This window comes from Clupea harengus, chromosome 18, assembly GCF_900700415.2.
Source record: "Clupea harengus chromosome 18, Ch_v2.0.2, whole genome shotgun sequence".
Taxonomy (NCBI): Eukaryota; Metazoa; Chordata; class Actinopteri; order Clupeiformes; family Clupeidae; genus Clupea; species Clupea harengus.
This window is the reverse complement of record NC_045169.1, coordinates 4672311-4694017: the sequence shown is the minus strand read 5'-3', so window position 1 is coordinate 4694017 and position 21707 is coordinate 4672311. Positions and strand designations below refer to the sequence as shown.

Sequence of the window (21707 nt, the reverse complement as noted above, 5' to 3'; positions counted from 1 at the left end):
GGGCTCAGCCCAAAACTATGTTGACATAATTAAAAACCAATTTGAGTTTCATGCTAAGCCTCCTCATCAGCAACCTGTGGTTATTTGTTTGGCTGTTTGGCTAGGCAGGCAATTTATCAGGACAATGTCTTTGTGGATCGCAGCTGCCCCTTCACTGACAAACACTCACACACATACACACACACACCCCGCTACTGTGTGTATTCACACCCAAAACACTCACATGTGAGAACACACACATACACATCACTTCCTGGTTATAAACAAGTCAGATCAGACTTCAAGAGGTGACACACATCCCCCTGCTAGACAAACAGAAGCCCCAAGTACTGAGGGCCACACAGATATGATTATACAAACATTAGCATATTTGTGGATATCACGCTGGGAAAAAAAGGGCTTTTGGACCCAACAGTGCAATTCAGGTAGCTTGCTTTAATGGTGCCTCTCAGTCAAAGCGGGGGCAGCTTAAAGCCTCCTGACCTGCTTACTGGGACCAAACAGGTGATCGAAAGCTCACTCGAGGCCATTTCAGGATGATGTCAGGAAAACCGTGTTTTAACCAAGAACCTGCCGACGTCTAGACTCAAGCACGCCACCCTCTGAGCTTCGGCTAGCCCGCCGCTCCCTGTCCTTCCACTGCGCCGAGGTCGTTCTGAGGTCGTTCTGAAGTCTCACCCATCACCACTTACGTACCGTGGAGCCGTCATTCCGTCCACTCGGGGAGCGACTCTCTGGGCCTTTGGCAGCATGGTGTCGGGGCACTGAGGTGGGCCTGGGAGAACACCAGCAGGTCTGGATCTGGCCTCTGCTCATCATCTGAGTCCAGCTGAGCCAGGAGTGTCAGGGCGTCTGGTTAATGTGTGCAGCCCACAGGAGACCCAGCCAGTGCCTTGGAGAGGGTGGATATAGACATGCAGCCTGTTGCAACAACACCACACACACACACACACACACACACACACACACACACACACACACACACACACACACACACACACACACACACACACACACACACACAGAAACACACATACACGCACACACTGAGTAACTAAGTTTTAGATTGTACATTTGACTGTACACATAGTCATGCTGCACCAAAAAAAGACGTGACTCTTTTCATATCTGTGCCTGAACTCTGTTATCCCTTAATCTCCTGTGAGTCAGCCTTGGTCAAATGTCAGGATTTTCTCACCAGAGTTGATTAGATCATGGGTGACCGAACATTTCACTGGGTGAAATTTGGAATTATTTGTTGCTTTCACCAATCACTGTAAATCTCCCATCTCCTGGCTCACCCCCTCACCCAGAAAACACACACACACACACACACACACACACACACACACACACACACACACACACAGACGATATGTGATATAACACATTGTGCTGGAGTTGGATGGCAACATATGCTGAGACCAGGCTAACAGAGACAGCCAGGCTTTTCATTTAAGTAGATTGCAATTAACATCTAATTATTTTTACAGTCTGTAATTGAATAACAGATGCTTTTATGAGCATGTTATTTGTTGTGCAAGATGAAAATGAGGGCATACAGTATACGTTATTTTGACCACAAAGACACACTAAATACTGTTTGGAACTAGATATGTAATTCACTTGATAATTACAGGTGCGGGTGTCTAGTTTTACCTGTGAAATTTAAATAAAATGTTGAAACCTGGTTCTTTTGACGGTTGGTAGGATCATAGTACAGTCAGAACATTCCTTTATTTCTGTGGCATTGGATCAGAAATTATAAGTGTCCGATTTTGTAAATAACCAAGCAACTTCTTTCAGCTAGCCATAGTAAAATAACATTGCATTTTTATTTGTGAAGCTGTGGCGGGGGATTGTACATGAACACTTGGGGGACCATGACCAAATCACAACAAGAGAAGATCAACAGACACGTCGGAGGATCAACAGGAGCAGGTCGATTGAAATATCAGTCAGAGAGAAACAGTCACTATTCACAGGACAGCTGTAAAACATACTTTTCAAAACTGCGTAGAAGACACACTCCTGAAGTGCATAAAGGGACGTTTTTTTAAAGACATTAGTTTAACTGTACATATGAACCCCGTTTAAAAGAAATGGCTGTGTCTATCTATCCGATTTGCTCATTCATTTTCAAATTCAGTGAATTAATTACTGAATTACTTAATGCCGTTTTCAAACAGATGTGCTCCAGGAGAAAAGACTGCAGGTAAGCGTCCAAAGAATATGAATGAGAACAAACATAACTATAACTCAGCCGTGTGCGCGTCTGTACACCACAATCGGGAACCATTTTCGATCATAAAGAGAGACGTGAGATGATAAGGGCAACAGGAAATATGGCCAATTGACTATCCATAAAAGTGCCTCATTGCTCAGATATTACTCCACTGAGAGCTGAGCGGTGATTCATTTTCACTGAAACGGCTCAAGCACGTCCATTTCGTCAATCAAGCACACATATGATGAGGCACATGCCGCCAGCTGTCTCGGGTCAATTTCCCAGCAAAAGGTTAATGTTTGGAGAGGACCTGGGTGCTCTCCAGCAATTACGTAAACAGGAAACAGAGACACAATATGACAGTGAGGGCTCCGCCTTATTGTGTTATGATTGTGTTGATGTCGAGAAACTTTCACGTTTCACATATTTTCATCATCATCCATCATCCATCTCTCTCTCACACACACACACAAACACACACAACACACACCCACACAAACACATACACGCACACAAATCAATCAAGCTCACAGTTCACTGTATTTTAAAATGAGTATTTTTTTTTGGCTCACATCAACAATATTAATTACAGAACAAATGTACAGATTACATTCCTTCCAGATTAAGGTACAGAAATATCATCAAGCAATTTGCTGAATGCTCACTCTGAGCTTCTATAAAATCAATCTGGACAATTTATGAGACAAACAGATCAAATTACATGCCCTATATTCAAATCCTACCAATGGCTTAAACAAATAAAAGTGCGAGACAAACACTCCGTCTCCGTCTTCTGAAATAAACACAGATAGCTCAGCGTCGTAAGTAGGTCATACAAACATTCAGTATAGGAAGTACAAATAACATGGCAATACTTCCCCCCCACAATTCTCCTGTTGCCCATAGCCAGACATCACATACAGCATAACACACATACACAATTCTAGGCATGAGTCATAGAGGAACTGTGTTTTATGTTGTGTTAACACATTATGTGTTCACACGAGAGACTGGAATTCTTGTAAAACACCCAAGGAAAGAATAAAACTTCATTGAAAGACTACACTCTACCCTTAGAAAACAAAAAGATTGCTGGAATAAACAACTACTTTACAACTATAATGCGTGTGTGTGTGTGTGTGTGTGTGTGTGTGTGTGTCTAGTGATAGACAGATGTATGGTAGATATTTTGACTGACTTGATGGAAGGAATGATGGAGTGATTTATGGAGAAGCAATGATGAGCCACTGATTATTTGGCGTATATGAATAGGTGTTGCCCTTAGAAACCGTCTGTCTATGGAATTTCAGTGGCGCCAATTTGCTAAAATGAACACAACAGCACAACATGGCATGCAATGATTCGTTCAGGTCTTCATTGACCTTGAATTTATTTGTGGAATGTAGCGATGTGAAAAAACATAAATATTCTCTTAAATAGAAATAAAACAACAGTGATAATGTTTAGAATTAGTAAATAATTATTGCACCTAGGTAGAATGATCTCAAACGTTTTGAATTTCAGAAATCCATGACCTCATCAAAACAACTCATCATGTGCAAGAAGAAGGGGAACAAGAGTTTAGGTTACTTGGTCAAGACTCGACAAAATGTACTTTTTGGCACCAAAGGTTAATTACCAAAAAAAGCAAAACATTTATTTTCCTGACTAAATGGTGAAATGGAGGTGGCGTATATGGTGAAAACTGGTAAATGTATGCATATCATAGCCTCTACTGCTTAATATGCATCTACATACATACCAGAGGAAACAAACAGTTATGTATGTAAACTCATACTGAATATTAAGCGCGACCCATGGAGTATTTCCTTGAAATTATTAGGAGGGAAATGTTGCCATACTTCATGGACAGAATAGACCGCATTAGGATGACAGAGCAGTCTATCTTGCTGAAGCTGTTAATGAACTTGTGATAAACAACTATACAGATTAATGAGCATAAAAATGTACAATACAGAGTACACTTAACTCCACTGCAAGCCCATGGTCACCATACACTGTCACTAAATTACAAAGAACATTTATCTCAGGTGGGATATGCTAAGGAGGAGGCTAATTTCTTTGATCACAGAGAGGAGGCATTCAGCGCAACTAACGTGACAGTATATGGATGCGATCAGTTTCAAGTGCAACCAACGAGGTGCAGATCAGTAGTTCAAAGAATTGCCCTTTGTACCCCATAATAAGAAAGAAATATGGACATTGTTTTCACCTCACCAAACTGAAGTCAAACAACTTCCATCTGCCTGAAAGAAAAGCTCGCGCTCTAGAAACAGGTAGCCCTCAAAACGTCAGTAGAAAGGATGTTTTCCCGCCCACCTGACGGGTCAAAGGAAAGAGATGGCACCTCGCGGTGGAGGGTGTGAGGGCTCAGGGTTCAGGGGTCGCGGGGTTCAGGTGGCGTTCTCACCCTCCTCCTCCAGCAGGTAGTTGAGGGTGATGACGGCGCTGACGAAGTCGCCGAGCTCCACGAAGTCGGCCGTGATGATGTTGATGCCGCTGTCGCCCGGCCGCTGTGCGCGAACCCACTGCATCATGGCAGGCAGGGCCCTAAAGACCACACACACACACACACACACACACACACACACACACACACACACACACACACACACGTCAACATATCATAGCAACGTTTAAACATATCAAATATGGACGTTTGAGTAACATTAGTACTGCTCATAGAAAAGACAGAAAACTTTGCAGTTAATGCCACACCAAAAAATGTATACAGAACCGACAATTCTTTAATGCAGGGGTTCTCAAACTTTTGCAAGCTGGGCCCCCCCCCTCAAAGCTGGTTAGGTGTAGTTGGGGATCCCCCCACCGCCGCCTCCGCCACCACGTATTGTTATTGATAGGCTTATGGTCATACCTTTGGTCAAGGTTAGGCTATTGTTATTGTTAACCCTAGATTAGGCTACGAATAGGCCTACTGCAAGTGCAGGAAGGTAATCTAATAGTTAGGGAGGAGTGAATATATGAATGATCGAGGATTTATTTTTTTCTCCGTCTGTGATATCGCGGGAGAGTGTCCGCGCCCCCCACTTTGAGAACCACTGCCTTTATGTAACCATTGCCATGGATACTGGCAATTTCTTACAAAAACATGTTAATATCATGAGCCTTATACCATGTACCAAGGCTTGAACCATATTTCAAATCTTAAAATCCCATCACTGCATCACTAAACTGAAACTGGGGCTAGTAGGCCTATTTTTAACCAAGAGACGGAGGACTTTGCAACAGCGTCTTTAGGAGGAGAAATGCGTCACCATTCCCAAACAGCAACTTGGCTGCAAAATCTGGACCAAACAGACCCATAGACAGGACAGGCTCCATGGGTTTGAGAGATGCTACACACACACACTATTCAAACTGACGAGGATGACTCAGCGTTTGTCCATGGAGCTGAAATGAAGACAGCAGGTCTCTGCCGTAAGAGCTCGTTGGGGTGGGGGGGGTGGGGGGCGGCGTGTCGTGACTCTTATCCCATGTCTTCACTCGAATGATTCCGCGCGTCCTACTTAATGCGTTGGTCTTCTGCGCCATTAGCTTTAATGGCGTGACATTTCGAAATCGGACAAAACATTTTCTGACAGTCAACCAGCTTTCAGTGTCAGGCGTGTTTTCCAAGTGAGTGTGACTGACTCTGCATGTGTGTGAGAGAGATACAGGAGTGACGGAGAGAGAGAGAGAGAGAGAGAGAGAGAGAAAAGAGAGAGAGAAAGAAAAGAGAGAGAAATATAAGGAAAGAGATTCAGAGATGGAGATAGAAGGAGGGGGAGAAAATAAACTGTGCACCACCCTCTAGACAAGGCTTTGAAGAGCCTTGGTGACTCAGGGTGTCAGCAACCCCCCGAGGCTAATGTTCCACTTCCATAGAGCTGAACTAATGCATCAGCTCACCAGACGACACTGCCCTGGCTGCCGGCCACCCGCTAGCATAAACATGCTCACATGAGGGTGCTATCACTGACTGCACATTTCCTCAGACTTCAACATGCCTATCATGTCCACGGCACTGATATTTCGCCAGGTCACCATATTGCGGCTTCTAGCAAGTGCCTTCTTTTGAGCATTAAATTCTGTACAAGACTAAAATAAATAAATAAATGAAAAAAATCTGTAAATATTTGCCATGGTGTTGGTGTGCTTTAAATTAAGACGGTAGATACATTTATTTAATTCATGACACATCGTTATTTAAACATATAATCTTTCACTACCTATAGCTTCCCTGTGTGTGTTCATAAAGTGTATTCCTTGCTCTGTGTTTCTTTGTTCATAAAGCACAATGCTTCCTGTAGCCTGCTTGCTCGTGAGATGCCAGACTCCTAAAGCCAAGGTCTTCTCTTTAGTCCATTAGCTGAAGGTAGATATTCTATAGCCAATATTGCCATGCTTTAGGGGAGAGTGGGGACAGATGTGACGTTTTGTTTCACTTCAATCGACCTATAGCCAAGGGAATATGAGACTACTGCATACAACACAAGTTCAGGATGTGTACCATCAGTTTAAACCTTAGCAGTGGTTACTCAAATAGACAATAAAATATAAGGTAGCCTTGTGGCTCAACTTGCCTAATGATACAGTAACTAACTATATTCTAATTCTAATTAATTCTAAATATAATTATTAATACTTAAATCCCCTATTCTGCAGATTTTATTAGTGTTCATGAAATGAATATTACAACTAATTTACTGTTCTGATGCCTGACGATGGCTGCCAAGTCTCTAGGATTAAGGAAATAGGCATGGCAGTCTTAACCTGAATGAAGCTTTTATTCTTCTGAGGAACATCCAGACTATTTGTTTTTCACTTTCAGTGTAGACTCTCAACTGTTTGAGATTTTAGCCTTTAAACATAAAATAAACACCAACATGTAACATCATGTTCTGAATATCCGTATAATTGGAAACTTTGTAGCCAAATGACATGTCACATATGTACGGCAAATACTGTTCAAAATGGCAAAGCAAGAGCGATGCTTCTACATCATCCACAAGGAGGTAAACAAAAACTAGGACTACAAGCAATGACTATGGAGTCCCTGTCTGTTTTTCTTCTGTAATTACGTGGCATGACAGCTGTTGAGCTACATCTAAAATATGAAAAATAATGTCAGTTATTCATTGTTAGTATGCGGCACTTATATAAACACCAAATATTTGACTTAACTTCATGTAAACATGAAGGGGTTAGATGAACCACTGGTTGAACTTACCCCCCCCAAGGTTCATTTTGCCCCACAGCTTAAAAAAAAGTGCTTTTGTCTAGCAAAACATTTTGCACACTGCCAGTTCATCAACATATCTGATATAACTTTAAACTGAGATAAATTACTTTTGATGAAGAACTAATCATACCTGGTATGAAAAGAAAAAAAAAACCTTTGACAGGCAAAAGAAAAGCTTACCACTTGAAAGAAAATTGTGTATGGTTGCCCAGATACAGTTGGCTCATCTCACCCCACTCTCCCCTACAGTTCTGCTTATGCACATGACTCTATACATACTGGCCACAGACATGACAGAATGAAACACAGATTCAGACTGAATAGACATGAATTGAAAGACTGGTTCAGTATGATGTTATTCACTGCTGTTATTAGCAGTTTTGTTACGCTTATTTACACTGTTTTGGACGATCTTGTATTTTCCTGTAGCCAGATGGCGGAGCTTGGCAAATGGAGAGTAGTGTGCATTTATCACATGTGAGGACTGATTATTTTTTGTGTTTTCATCTTGGCTTCACAGTTGATATGAACAACGATTAATGATTTTAAAAAAAGGTTATTAACTTTAATTTGCCATCTTGGTGAATATAAGACACTCTCTTATCAGTTGCCAAATAAAATTAACAAAAGATGGTTGCACCTGCCTGAGTAGTTGGCCAGATGCAATCTTGCTAATTACAGAGCAGCGGTCTGTTAGCTGAGAGACCTTTCATAATCAATGTGTTTTGCACTTGCTTAACCAAGGCCATGTTACAAATAACACATTTCTTTCAGCCGACCACAAATTAGTTACTGTCAAATGAAAAGCTTTTCCTGCAAAAAAATCGCTGAAATGGTATAGGCTGCAAATGGTGTGATTCATCTTTAGCAGAGCTGGAGGACAAACGAGTGCAGTGTTTTCTATGACTTGAACAAATTAGCGAGGAATTAGAGGAAGGTTGTTAATTATAAATGGCTAACTGTATTAGCCCCGGTAATCACCAAAGAGGGTGTGGAACACATCATTTCCTTATTCATTACTCTGCCTCTCCAGTATGTTTTCCCTCATCTTTTTATTTTCCTCTTTTTTGGGGGGATTTAGGAGATAGTTCTGCCCCCCCCCCCACCCTATTTCACAAAACAAGAACTAGTCACTCAGGTGGAAGGGTGAAGAGTGAGTCCAAATGGAGGTGAGATGAGAGCTGCATGAGACTAAACTCAAAACTGAATCAACTGCTGCATCATTTGCCACACAGTAATGTGACAAAGAAAAAGAACAGTTACCTTTGATACAACTGTATGTTCCTCAAATTAAACTCATGTCAATGACCCCAGCTCTACTGAGAGGCACCAGACCTACTTCAACAGCACATAACTGACATCAATTGTCCTTTGATGAATCAGTTACCTTTCTTAATTTTGTTCCTCATGTTTTTTTTGTCCTTGAATACATGCAGAATTTACTTTTATTACTTTCAAATATTCTCATACATCTTCCAGACAGGTGAAGATAATCATTGATTAAATGGTGTGTAACAGTTTCATATATTTTCTAGAAGATAACGTTTTAACAGGAACTCTAATCTACATAACTTGATGATTCTGCCAGTGACATTGATGTATTGGCGACTGCATGTAATCTAGATATCACTGGTCAGGTGGAGCAAGGTGTCTGGAGGGGAGGTCAGCGAAATGAGTCGGTCAGTAATCTGAGTAACCTGCCAAACAAAAGCAGTGAAAGCAGGAAGGCAAGGCGTCCCCGTCTGCCTACCTTTCTGTGATGGTCTCCCGCAATCCACTGGCCACCCCTTTCATAACAGTGCTGGCCTTGGGGGTCAGCACCACCTGGGACACGAAGAAGGTCCCTTTGTGCCGGCGGTCGGTCACCGACGTCTGCAGGAACTGGATGAGCTTGTCTGTGTCGGTGGTGTTGGCCCAGGGCGACGGCATCATCTGGCCGGGCCACAGGAAGGGCACCTCCAGGGCCATGGGGTTGTGGTAGAAGACCAGCACCTGGTACTCCTTCTCCCAGAGGTACTTGAGGCTGACCTCCTGGGCGAAGATGACCGGGCAGAGGCGGTCGCCGAAGACGGTGCGCAGCATCTGCACCAGCTTCTCGTGGTGGAAGTTCTGCATGCCGTAGAAGTGGTTGAAGTCCAGGAAGACCACCTCGCGGGCGTGCGAGGCCAGGAAAGTGCTGATCTGCTCCAGGCCCTCGCGCACCGTGGCGCTGAAGAGGCCGTGGGCGAAGAAGAGCTCGTTGTCGGGGTCGCGCGGCTTGGTGGAGATGCGCAGGTCGAAGAAGCGGACGCCGGCGTCCAGCTGGCTGGAGAAGTTCATGGTTTGCGTGGCCAGCCACTTGCGCATCAGCTTCTTGGCCACCGTGCCGAACACGGAGACGAAGTTCTGCACCGTGTCCGGCTGCTCTGGACCGACGGGAGAGGCCTCATCAATGTAGAAGCTAAATGAATCGTGGGAACCTAGAGGAGAAATGGTTGCATATACAATACATTAAGCATTTGTATGGTAACATTTATATTCATTAAGAATAATTAACAGCAAACCTACAATGAATATATGAATGAATAAAAACACATATGATGATAGCCAGGATTACCACAGCATTCAGGTCCTGAGATAACTACTCATAATGTTTCATGTTCAAAATACCTTAGCTAGGAAAGACTGAGAAAAAAGATCCTGACATAGTCTTACAAGCACCTTACTAGGCATTAGTTAATAATCACAGTAACGAGTAATAACAGATCTGTACTTTGTGGTCAAATTTCAATGAGCAGTGCCAACTGAGATCACTAAATCATTATGCACAGTGTAATAATGTTGTAATGATAATATCCAATCTGCAATTAGCAAAAAAAAAATGTCTAAACTGCAAATGAGTTCGTGACTTGGCATGGTCCAGTGGTTGAATTGTGTTCATTGATTCTGGGATGTTAATTTTTCAAACTGTAGTTAATGTACTGCCCATCAACCAACAAATGGCCTTATACTCTTCACTACAAATTGTCAAATTCAACACATTCCTTTAGAAATGATGATCTTTGCAGAAAGAAAGAAGAAAATTAGATCCACTTCCATTTAATGGTACTAAAAGATTGCACAGATTTATGAAGCGAAAAGAGCTACTAAACGTCTCCACATGTCATTATGAAACCAAATAAAGATGGCTCTGTTCTCCATCACTCAATAAACCCTGTAGTAGGTCACTCTTTGAGGCCTTTGACATTAGCCAATACCTGATCGCAATACAAATACAGTACAACTGATAAATCACTGTCACTAAGTTTTCTATTATGCTTATGTTAACTAGTCTTATTTTATTTTATTATTATAGTTAGTTTCTACTATGTTGGCACTCTGAGATTCTTCTGAATGAAGAGTGAGTTACAAATCAAATTAATTATTATTATTATTATTATTATTATTATTATTAACCGCACAGGGATCACTACTAAAAATCTGTGAGTGTCCCCGAACCAGATCTACTTGAGACGCTCCACTGGTAACGCTAGAGAGAGACACTTCAATGACCTTCTGCGAAACAAACAAACCAATTCCGCCCAGCGTGCTTCGAGAACCCCCTAGGTCGTAAAAGCAGACATTTGAAAATGTCACATAATGCAGCCTGATGTCAAACTCAGTGTGCGTCAAGGGGGCAACACGAGGGACGGAATAACAAACGAGGAGGGACGTGTGGAGAAGAGCTCCAAGCTTGGGTCAAATATCAGCAGCTCCTCCAGTGAGATGAAGGCGCGCGAGCGGCGAAAGGAAACAGCCGTGTCTAATAACCTGCTTCATCACAGATCATTACCACCCCCGCCCACTCATTTCCTGCTAGCACGCTAGACAAACGGCCATTTGCCTGAGCAGACAATTCCTAGACCCATCCATCTTGGGTTCCTTCAGTCCGTCTGTTTGTCTGTCTCCCTCTCTCTCTCTCTTTTCCTCTCAGTCTTTTTAGCTCACCGTTACTCTCCTCTCACACCCCATGAAAGGTCACTGACTGCGGTTTTTCACTTCTGGCACTGCACTCAAACTGACATCTTCCCTTTTTTTTTTTTAATACCGTCACTGAGGCTGGGAAAGTCTGCCAAGTCATCGTGTGAAAGTTGATCAATCCCACGACACAAAGGGAGGGCGACTACATCTGTGTCCGAGGGGCCAAGGGCGAATACAGCCACGTTAATTCGAAAAACACGTAGACATTAGCAGACCATAACTACATAGCTCAAATCTGCCTTGCTGTATGCCCTGTAACACTTCACTCGCTAATGGTGCCTCTTATGACACTAACCATGTCAAATCTCCAGGCCTAAATGCTCTCCTGGCTTCTGTGCTTGCAGATTCATGTGGACATAAGAGTGATAGAAGTTTCTCATTTACCGTCACTTTCTCTCTCTCTTTCAGTCAACAACACGACGGGCAGATGGATATCTCACTGCCTGAGTGGGACCATGAGTGAATCATCATTTCAAGATGGTGACTTTGCCATGACCTTGAAATTTCATGTTCTGGTCCCTTAATCGCCTCCATTTATCTTATTTATTGGGGAGACAGGAACGATTCACTCACTTTTGGTGGCTCAAATCGAGGATTGATGGACGGAGAATAGAACGGAAGGATGTGCTGAAAAGCCCTAAGCAAGACACTGTTGGCAACTAGTGAATCACATTCTTCACTTACAACAGCAAGAGACATTCCAAATAAACACAAAAGGTAGATGAAGGTCGTACACATACAAGTTCCCACAAACTCCCCCTCATTCACACACTTTTTAAAATCTCTTTCTGTTGAACCAATGCAGCGACTAATGTTGAGTTTTAGTTTGAGGAACATTTCTCAAATCAAAAGTCATGTACAGCCTTCCTGGCATATAATCATTTCAAGGGACAAGCTTTTCAGCGCAGGGCCGTCATGCTGTTGGACATTCAGGGCAGTTTCCAGAGCCCTGAGCAAGAGGACATTTCTACATGACACGATCACTTAACGGTCATCAATGGCAGTCCGGCAGTGGCCCCATCATGCTCTCAGCTCGTCTGTGGCTAGCCATTGAAATCCAGGAGAATGATTTGCCTGGACACTGACTGGGAAACATCTCTCAGACAGAGAGAGAGAGCGAGAGAGAGCGAGAGAGAGGGATGGAGGGAGAGAGAGCGCAGTTTGTTTACAGTACCTATAGCAAAAGCCCTAGAGTCGTTATTCTTCGCCTAAAAGCCATGTCAGATGCAAGGACGCAGGTGTCCACTTGCAGGCAAACAAATGGCATGGCAGAGCTCTGTAAGGAGGGATATGTAATGAGTTAGAGGACTGACCTTGCCTGCGGTACTGTTCCACTGGCTGCAACACTGCCATGCATAGGACTCTGTGATGGGGCTGCTGTTGTTTGGTGCTACATATTTGTACGGTGAGTAGTCATATAAGCGTTTTGGATATTTCCTGGCCCATATATAACATGTGAACAAAGAACTTGCCGTGCATAACAGTACAAATGTTACGATAACAGTAAGGTAAAAAAAAAATGACAGAGATGGATAGGGTAGAGCTAGGTTCCAAAAACAGCAGCAGCAACAACAAGAACAACAACCTTTGATGGTGCTCTTAAAAACAATCCCAGAATCATGTGAGCCTCATCCTCAAGCCCATCACCATTCAAACCTGCCAGCAACGCCTGCACAGACAAAGAGCAATTTCTCTGTGACAGCTTATAAAACATCAAAACATAGCTGCATTTAAAGCACTTAAAAGCCTGCAGTCAAAGTTTGTATGCAAATTACTTACTTTTCTTACAACCATACAGACATAAAAAAAAAGGCAGATCAAGCTAAAATTATAGCACCACTTTGTAAAATGACACTGCTTTCGACCAACACAGAGTGCGCTCCCCATCTCCATCTGATTTTTGGTTTGTTTATCGGCTCTGTGATTTTGCATGAAATGGTCCTCTCATTCTCCTCAGATTCCATGCGGAGTATGAGAGAGCACTCACAGCCAGCAGAAGGGATTAATTTTGGAGAAACCAGCAATGCCTACTGACAGCCTCTAGCTAATTATTAGCGAAGGAGCCGTAAATCTTTAAAGAAAAAACTAAATCCAATAATTTACTTTGGCCACTTATGGTAAAAGCTCCATGGAAAAATTCTACTCACTTGATAAGTCAAGCATTTAAGAGCATTTCAGACACATGCAGTATGGGATCAATTTAGTGACAAAGGGATTTACAAATATCCCGTGCTTTGCAAACAAACTCCACGATTTGCAAATATTTACACCATGCTTTACAAATACAGAACACATCTCTCAAACAAACACAGTGTGCTTTGCAAATGCTAGACACATCTATTAAAAAATATGCAAAAACAAGTGCTACTTGTAAACAGAGAATGTCAATAAATAACCGCGTAACTGAAGAACAAAAAAGTTGATTGTCCTATTTTTATATTCGGCAGAAACGATTTAGATTCCGTTGTTTAATTTTCTTTTCATTTAGATATCAGGTATGATTATAGGCTGCTGTATCAACTATAGGCTGCTGTATCAACTGTATCAACAATACCAAAGCAGCATGTCCTACATTATTAACACAATATAAAAATAAATCACAGTGTACATACCCTAATGTTTACACCTATCCCAAAAGCAAAGAGAACACAACACTATGCTTACATGTATCGGTGAGCAAATTAATAACATACACCTCATTAACTGTTTATATCAACTATGCTGTTACAAATTGCTGTTGATCACATTTTCTCTCTGTACTGAAGATATGCTTGACCCTGTTTGTGTTTCAGACACAGTGGCAGCTGCAATACATTTTGACAGTACGAATGAAGATGTGTTTCAATGTATAGATCCTAGGGAGAAATGAATGGCTAAATATAGGTGCAAGCAGCGACGAGGGCTCAAATTGCCATGGAAACTTTAGGTCATTATGTCAAGAACATGGTTCTAAGAACTCACAGCAAGTTTCATGTCAACTGACCAATGATTGGCTGAGATATGAGCTCACTGCTAGTTTGGTGTCAAAACATCGAAACGATGCTGAGATATGACCTCACCTGCTGTTTAGCCATCGATTTTAATTGGCTGTGGCTGAGGTCTTAAGATCACCTGTTGCAAATTTGGTGTAAATTGAACATAATTTGAACTGAATAATCTTTCAAGGCTATTTTTACTCTCTCACTTTCTCTCTAATTTCTTTCTAAAGTTGCAAAATATCTTCAGTTACTTCTTACAGTTAATTCTTAGTCAGTGAACTGTTGGTGGGTTGAGGAAAGAGATGTACAGGTACACTGACCTGCCCTAGTTTGTTAAACGTGGCCTTGCATTAATGTGTTACAGGTGAGACACTGAAAAATAGCCTCTGTGACTGCAACTGCACCATGTCTCCAAATGCCACCTGTTTGTATTACCCCTGTCCTGTGACTCAATGACTGTCACCCCTTCTCTGTTTGTATTACCCCTGTCCTGTGACTCAATGACTGTCACCCCTTCTCTGTTTGTATTACCCCTGTCCTGTGACTCAATGACTGTCACCCCTTCTCTGTCTCTATCACTCTATGTCCTACACACTTCTGTTTGTATTACCCCTGTCCTGTGTCTCAATGACTGTCACCCCTTCTCTGTTTGTATTACCCCTGTCCTGTGTCTCAATGACTGTCACCCCTTCTCTGTCTATCACTGTGTATCCTACACACTTAATGCAGGTTCTGGTCAACACATCCTAACTTCTAATGGCTTGCCTGAACACACTCTTGTGTTTCCTTTCTATTTCTTATACTCTTAAAACTAGCTTAAGCATAATGCTATAACTTTTCATAATGCTATGGCTAAAGGAGTCCTGTCACATCAAATGGGGGAAATCCTTAAAAAAAATTGCCTGTTCATTTTAGTTGTCGTTATTATTCAATGATAATTTCAATAAGAAAAGAAAAAAAGCACTACAGAAATTCTTTAAAGACATCAGCCGCAATTCTGGCAAAAGGTTAATATTTGAGCTCAACAGCAAAACAAATGACACCCCTCCCGTTCATGCTCCTGAAGCAATGTGTTCATTGGCTGGAACAGTGTATGGCTCGGTTCGAGCCACTTTGGTGTTTCGTACATAGTCCTGGTTCTATAAATGAGAAACAAAGATTTTTTTTGAGCAATTCGCTGAATTTGACAAGAAGTGTGTTGGATAAGAATCGTGGACCATACCTTTAAGTGTCTGATACTTCCTAAGTTTTAGAGGCGGTCCAAGCTCTAGCCAGAGAAAGCGAGGCCAACCCTCTTCCCATTGTTCAGCAAGACCTAACCAGAGGGATCAGCGGCTGTTGTCACCTCATCGGCCTCGCCCCTCTCATAGGGGCTGGGGTGGTCTGAATGACCTGGCTAGTCGTTTGCGGCATTCATCGTCAGACAAAGACAAGGGTATTGACAGGACTGCACACAGGTAGGTGGCTCCCGTGCATTATTGTATAGATGTTGCTATTGGTGATGACCACCCCTAATTACACATTACACACACACACACACACACACTCACACAAAACTCATTACACACACAAACACAAAACTCATTACACACAGGCATACATGCATACACACACACACACACACACAAAACTCATTACACACACACACACACACACACACACACACACACACACACACACACACACAAGTAATTACACACACGCATACATGCGCACACACAAAACTCTCCCCCCTGTAGTGATCGACAACTGACAAATGAATGTTGATGTGGGGGAGAACCGTGTTTGTTCAAATAAAACAGTACAATAGCCTAGTTCTTAATTACAGACGTGTTAAAATACTACAGTACAATAGCCTAGTTCTTAATTACAGATGTGTTAAAATACTACAGTACAATAGCCTAGTTCTTAATTACAGACGTGTTAAAATACTACAGTACAATAGCCTAGTTCCTAATTACAGTCCTGTTAAAATACTACAGTACAATAGCCTAGTTCTTAATTACAGTTCTGTTAAAAAAGCTGGACTACTCTCTACAACATAACAGCAAGCAGTACGGTGGGAGTATCTCTGCGTTGAAATGTGTGTGTGTGTGTGTGTGTGTGTGTGTGTGTGTATGTGTGTGTGTGTGTGTTTGTGTGTGTGTGCGTGTGTGTGCGTGAGAATGTGTGTGTGTGTGTGTGTGTGTGACGTGTGTGTGTGTGTGTGTGACGTGTGTGTGTGTGTGTGACGTGTGTGTGTGTGTGTGTGTGTGTGTGTGTGTGTGTGTGTGTGTGTGTGTGTGTGTTTGCAAGAGCGAGGGGCACACCACAGGGGTCCACCTGCAGCTCCAGTCATGGAAACATCCCTCACACTTGTGCTCAGGGGACTGCAGTGTGGGTGAGTTTGTGTGTGTGTGTGTGTGTGTGCGTGAGAATGTGTGTGTGTGTGTGTGTGTGTGTGTGTGTGTGTGCGTGTAAGCAGTATCACTTTGATTAAATGAATTGCTCAAACCCAGGCTAACCTGACCATAATAACCACTAGAATACTGAGTTATAATTAAATAATACCACTTGAATCAAAGCATGGAGATGTTTTTTTGATTGAATGACATATTTCCCTTGATTCTCAAGGTGTGTCCTAGTTCATTCTGCGTTTTGGCCAGTGCTAATGTTTTGAGCCATGGCTAGACACAGTTAATGACTCATAGCATGGTGTGGTGACAAATCAGTGACAGCGGCGCTTAATCAGGATTTATAATCACTGCAGGGCTCCAGGAAGAGCTGGACCTGCTGATTGGCCACCTCTTCACCTCTCTTCTCCTGCCAGTAACTAGAGATCAGAGAATCAGAGATTTTTTACAAATATTCTACTATACATATGTACTATTAGGAACCAATTCATGCTCTACATTATTACATGCTACCAAATATGACCAATATTGTAGACCTATGTAGATGCAGTATCCCACAGACAGCATGTTAGACACTCCTATGATGATAAATTAATGTAAGATGCTGTCCTCTAAAAATGACTGAAATTCATTTGATGTATGACTGTAATGGCTCAGCTAAACTGCCTACATCCTATAATCTGCAAGACATCAGGCTATTCTAACATTGACATCGCTTAACAATTCCTGCGCACTACCACATTAATCAGGTTTTGAGCCGTGCCGTATAAAAACTGATGTAACTGACTGTATTTTAACCATACTGGCAGATCAGAGATATGAACAGGCCGTGCGCCCCCCCACCCCCCACCCCCCACACTGGCATGTTGATAATTAGCACTACTGCCCTCTGTTTTGACCATCTGATACTTGTAGAATGACAGATGACTTGTAGTGTCTCAAGTGTTCTTGGTTATACTCCACTCTATTGTATTTGAATGGCATCTACCAGGTGCTCAATTAATCACTTTAAATCCACTCTAAAATAATTACGCTCATGGGCCACTGGAGTGACATGGTTACATTCTTTTTAGGGGCCCAAGCAGGAAGTCTGCTGGAACCCTATTGCTTTTCGTAAGGATAATTATTTGTCTGCCATGAAAGTGTCTGGGCAGCAAAAACTATACGTCATACAGGCACCAAACTAGGTGTATAGGTTCCTGAACTGGGAAAGATCTCACATAATTGTAATTACCTCCATAGGACTCTAAGGGTGCTATAATAAGCACATTTACGTTTTGGCTCATAATATCTCGAAAACCATATGGGTTCAAACTAAAATAATGTTTTCCTCTGATTCCTTGAAAGCTCCCCAAATCTAACACATTCCAACTAATTTCAGCCCTGCAAACTTTCCAGCCATTTAAAAAAAAAAAAGTGAAAGTTGTTAAAAGATCTTCATGAAACGTTATAGGCTCATTCATAATGACACATAGAAGCTATTTACCAAATATGTAACAAATGCACGTGGCCACAAGGGGGCGCTATAATAAGCACATTTACATTACATCATCTCAGTAACGGCATGATTTAGAACAAAGCTTTTTCTTTCCTCTGATTCCTTATAATTCCCGAAAATGAAACGAGCCTATAGATGCCTATTACCACTCCCAACATTTTCCGCTATTTTAATTTCATGAAAAGGTGGGAAAACGAACTCGTCTGAGGCACTTCATCCAATTGTCATGGAATTTGGTGTGCCTCATCTCCATTCCATGCTGATGAAAAGTTGTTCAAAAGAATCTTGATTCGTCAAGCCATTTCAAAGTTATGGGCCAATTCAACTTCAAGGCGTCGCCCCTATTGACTCTATGGTCAAGTGTGATGTAAAAGTTCAAATATCATGAATCTTGATACACTTAATCACCATCACATTTCTTGGAAGCGCATCAAATTTTGTGAACTTTCATCCATGGGGGTGCTTTAACTGAAACATTACAGTATATCAACAACCACTTAAGCTATACATTTAACATTTTGTGTGGTTGCTAATATGTCATGAAGTAGGCCTGTCAACTGGTTTGATCAACAAAAATGTCTGCCAATGGGCAATCAAATTTCAGCAGTCCGGATGTAGCCTACTACTGCGAATGGCTGCTCTTTATGAAATTGAAGCCAAGTGTCACAACTCACTATAAAGGCAATCCTGCAAAATTGTGTAATTAGAAATTTGTTGGTCAAGAAACGTTTACTCTACAATGTTCAAATTGTGTGGTCTATTAGACAAACATTTTTTTAACAGTTTCTACAATTCCACCTCTTATTTCTCCTGCTAAAGCCACTTCTAATTCCATCATTGGTTGCGATAGCTGCGTTTTAGCTTGGACCCCGATGATCGCCGCTTGCGGTTATTTGTTTAATATTAATATTAATTAATATTATAGGCTAGGCCTACATAAAAAAAGGTTCTGGTGTCTCAGACAGTCGGTGCTAAAAACCTAGAACTTCGAGACAAAATGTCTTGCAATGTTAAAAAGAAAAAACTTTTAATTCCGTTGGAACACTCTGACAGGAAAAATGCAACTAGAACTCAAACCAAATCCACTGCTCTCAACGGAATCCAAAGCAATACAAACCCAAGGAAATTGTAATTTTCATATAGAGCGTCCAGTACGCAGCCAGGCTGCCACGCATCAAGGAATGACATTCATTTTGAATGATTCAATAACGCTGCCCTTCCATCTGTCGCTCCTTTGCGGTTTAAAAACATATTTGGAGTGAATTAACGGACTGCCACCAGAACAAGCACCGGGGTTTTAAGCAGCTTCAATCGCACATGTGTTCTACTGTTCCACTGCGACTTACACTCCACGTTCATAACCCCTAAGCAACAAGTGTCATGTTCAATTGCAGTCATGTTTGATGTACCAGACAAAAATAGGCACGTAAATACGGACCACCACTCACCTGCTTTGAACCACTTTCAGTTATCTCAATATTTTCCTTATAACGGTCTTACAGCGCAAAATGGTAAGCAATTTGATGCTTATAAAGATTTGTGCTTAAGTAGCATCCACAGGTATATTAACCTACGCAAAAAAACAGTATTTCTCGGAAATAACACACTATTACACTTTCAAGCCTCTTTTCGCGCCTTCGCCAAACGGAGGAACTCTCACCGGGTATTGCCAGGTTAGTCAGAGGAACGTTGTGAAGATTCTCCGGCAAACTTGCCATCCAGTCTGCAAGGCGGAGTTCATTCTTCCCATGAGACGAAGCCATGCTGTCCGATGCTCCGTTTACCCGTTGCTCATAAGCTGAATGATCTGGCAAAGCTGCTCTTCTGTGGAACGGGACCGAGCGGCGGGTTCACAGCACCAGTGGAGCCACACCCCCAAGCCGGCGCCCATGGATACATGTTTAACATGGTTCAACATGGTCACTTTGAAACGGATTCTATTTTAATTTGCCTTGATGACCAGTCGTCTGTCTATTGCACCACACTGGCACCAATGAGTTTTGTTGATTCGTTTGATGTCATTCATGGTATTATTTGTGATCCAGGCTGCCGAGTTACAATGTGCAAATCTCCATTTCAAACGTTTTTTCTCCTTTTTTTTTTTTTTTAATAAACACATTTTAGTAATCAACCTGTTTTAGGAATCTATTTGGTAAACACATTTATGAATGGAACATTCAATTGATCATCACCAGTTGAGTTCCAAACTAATGTCTCATTTTTGTATTACCACTTAAAAATGAAACCAGCATTAAGCTACATTGGTATAATTGATGTTATTTTTTTTTCATCTGGATAGGGGGCAGACCTGAATAGATAAAAGTTTCTGCCTTGCAAATGACCATCCTTGACATCTTGTCCTATCAGGCAGCGATATGCCAAAACCTCTGCACAAGCACACACTGTCCACAGGAGTCAAGCCACAACATGACAAGTACAATTTTAGCATCAGCAGTATGAGCACCCCTACAAGCTCAGCATCAGTCTGAGCAGTTGTCTGCAGAAAAATGTTTTAACACCAACACTAGTAAGATGCAGACACGAGCACAAAGGTTGGACTGAATGAGGACTAGAATTTCATTTCATTATTCATTTCAAATGTATTATTTATTATTACATTTCAAATTTAAATACATTCATTCATTCACTTAATTATGTGTTTAGTTTAATTGAATTCTAGCCATGACATTTTCAGAAAGATAAAAAAAATGCATGTCACATTCACACATTGGAAGAAAAAAAAAAAACGATTGGATATGTACAAAGGACTTGAAAAGCAGTGTGTAAAACATAAGGCCTCTCCACTAAAACCTGTAATGCTTGAATGCTTGTCCTGGAGCTCAAGCCACACATGGAAGTATCTGGCCGCTTCATACAAACGGTCAATTGAAAACCAATCTCCGATAACATTGCCTGGGTGATCATGATGCAAAAATCCATAAAAACTAAACCAAAATCAGAAAACCGAACACTATAAATACTATTCAAGATCTAGCCCAGAGCTTGTTCATAACATTTCCAACACATTAAAAAAAAATCTCTGATTTGTGCTACACAGCAGTCACAAAAACGACCAATCAGAGTCATTGATTTCTATAAAGAATATCTACCAACATCCCTTCTTGGCTAATCAATTCATCCTGAGAGTCCATACAATGCATATAGACGGTTACATGGGCGGTAACAGCTCATTCCATGATCTAATGTTACATTCGTGGAAGACATATATTAGAGGCAGGAAACGTTAATTTCATCTGTGTTTGTTGGACGATGAGGGGCCTTTCCGTCACACGCTGCTGTCACTGGAGCTTAGACCTGCTGCATTGGCTTCAGGTCAGGAGACACCTGT

General features: G+C 41.8%; 2 protein-coding genes across 2 annotated transcripts in view; both read right to left on the bottom strand.

Moving 5' to 3' along the window:
* Positions 1 to 1816: 1816 nt before the first annotated feature.
* On the bottom strand, positions 1817 to 20824 carry plcxd3 (phosphatidylinositol-specific phospholipase C, X domain containing 3). Its single transcript, XM_012820655.3, has 3 exons — positions 20019 to 20824; positions 9241 to 9949; positions 1817 to 4798 (listed from the first exon to the last, which is right to left on the bottom strand). The coding sequence occupies exons 1-3, from the start codon at positions 20119 to 20121 to the stop codon at positions 4642 to 4644; spliced, it is 969 nt and encodes a 322-aa protein (XP_012676109.1). The 5' UTR covers positions 20122 to 20824; the 3' UTR covers positions 1817 to 4641.
* A 127-nt stretch (positions 20825 to 20951) lies between these two features.
* oxct1a (3-oxoacid CoA transferase 1a) overlaps positions 20952 to 21707 on the bottom strand; it is a 35243-nt gene continuing 34487 nt past the window's right edge. The window contains exon 17 of the mRNA XM_012820654.3: positions 20952 to 21703. Within this exon, the coding sequence (XP_012676108.1) occupies positions 21668 to 21703 (36 nt within the window). The 3' untranslated portion in view covers positions 20952 to 21667. The remainder of the gene's footprint in view (positions 21704 to 21707) is intronic.

Coding starts and splice junctions, on each gene's coding strand:
- plcxd3 (XM_012820655.3), bottom strand. CDS start 20,121: ATGGCTTCGTCTCATGGGAAGAATGAACTCCGCCTTGCAGACTGGATG. Junction 9,950..20,018: donor GACTAACCTGGCAATACCCG/GTGAGAGTTCCT, acceptor TTTCTCCTCTAG/GTTCCCACGATTCATTTAGC. Junction 4,799..9,240: donor CGGGAGACCATCACAGAAAG/GTAGGCAGACGG, acceptor TGTGGTCTTTAG/GGCCCTGCCTGCCATGATGC.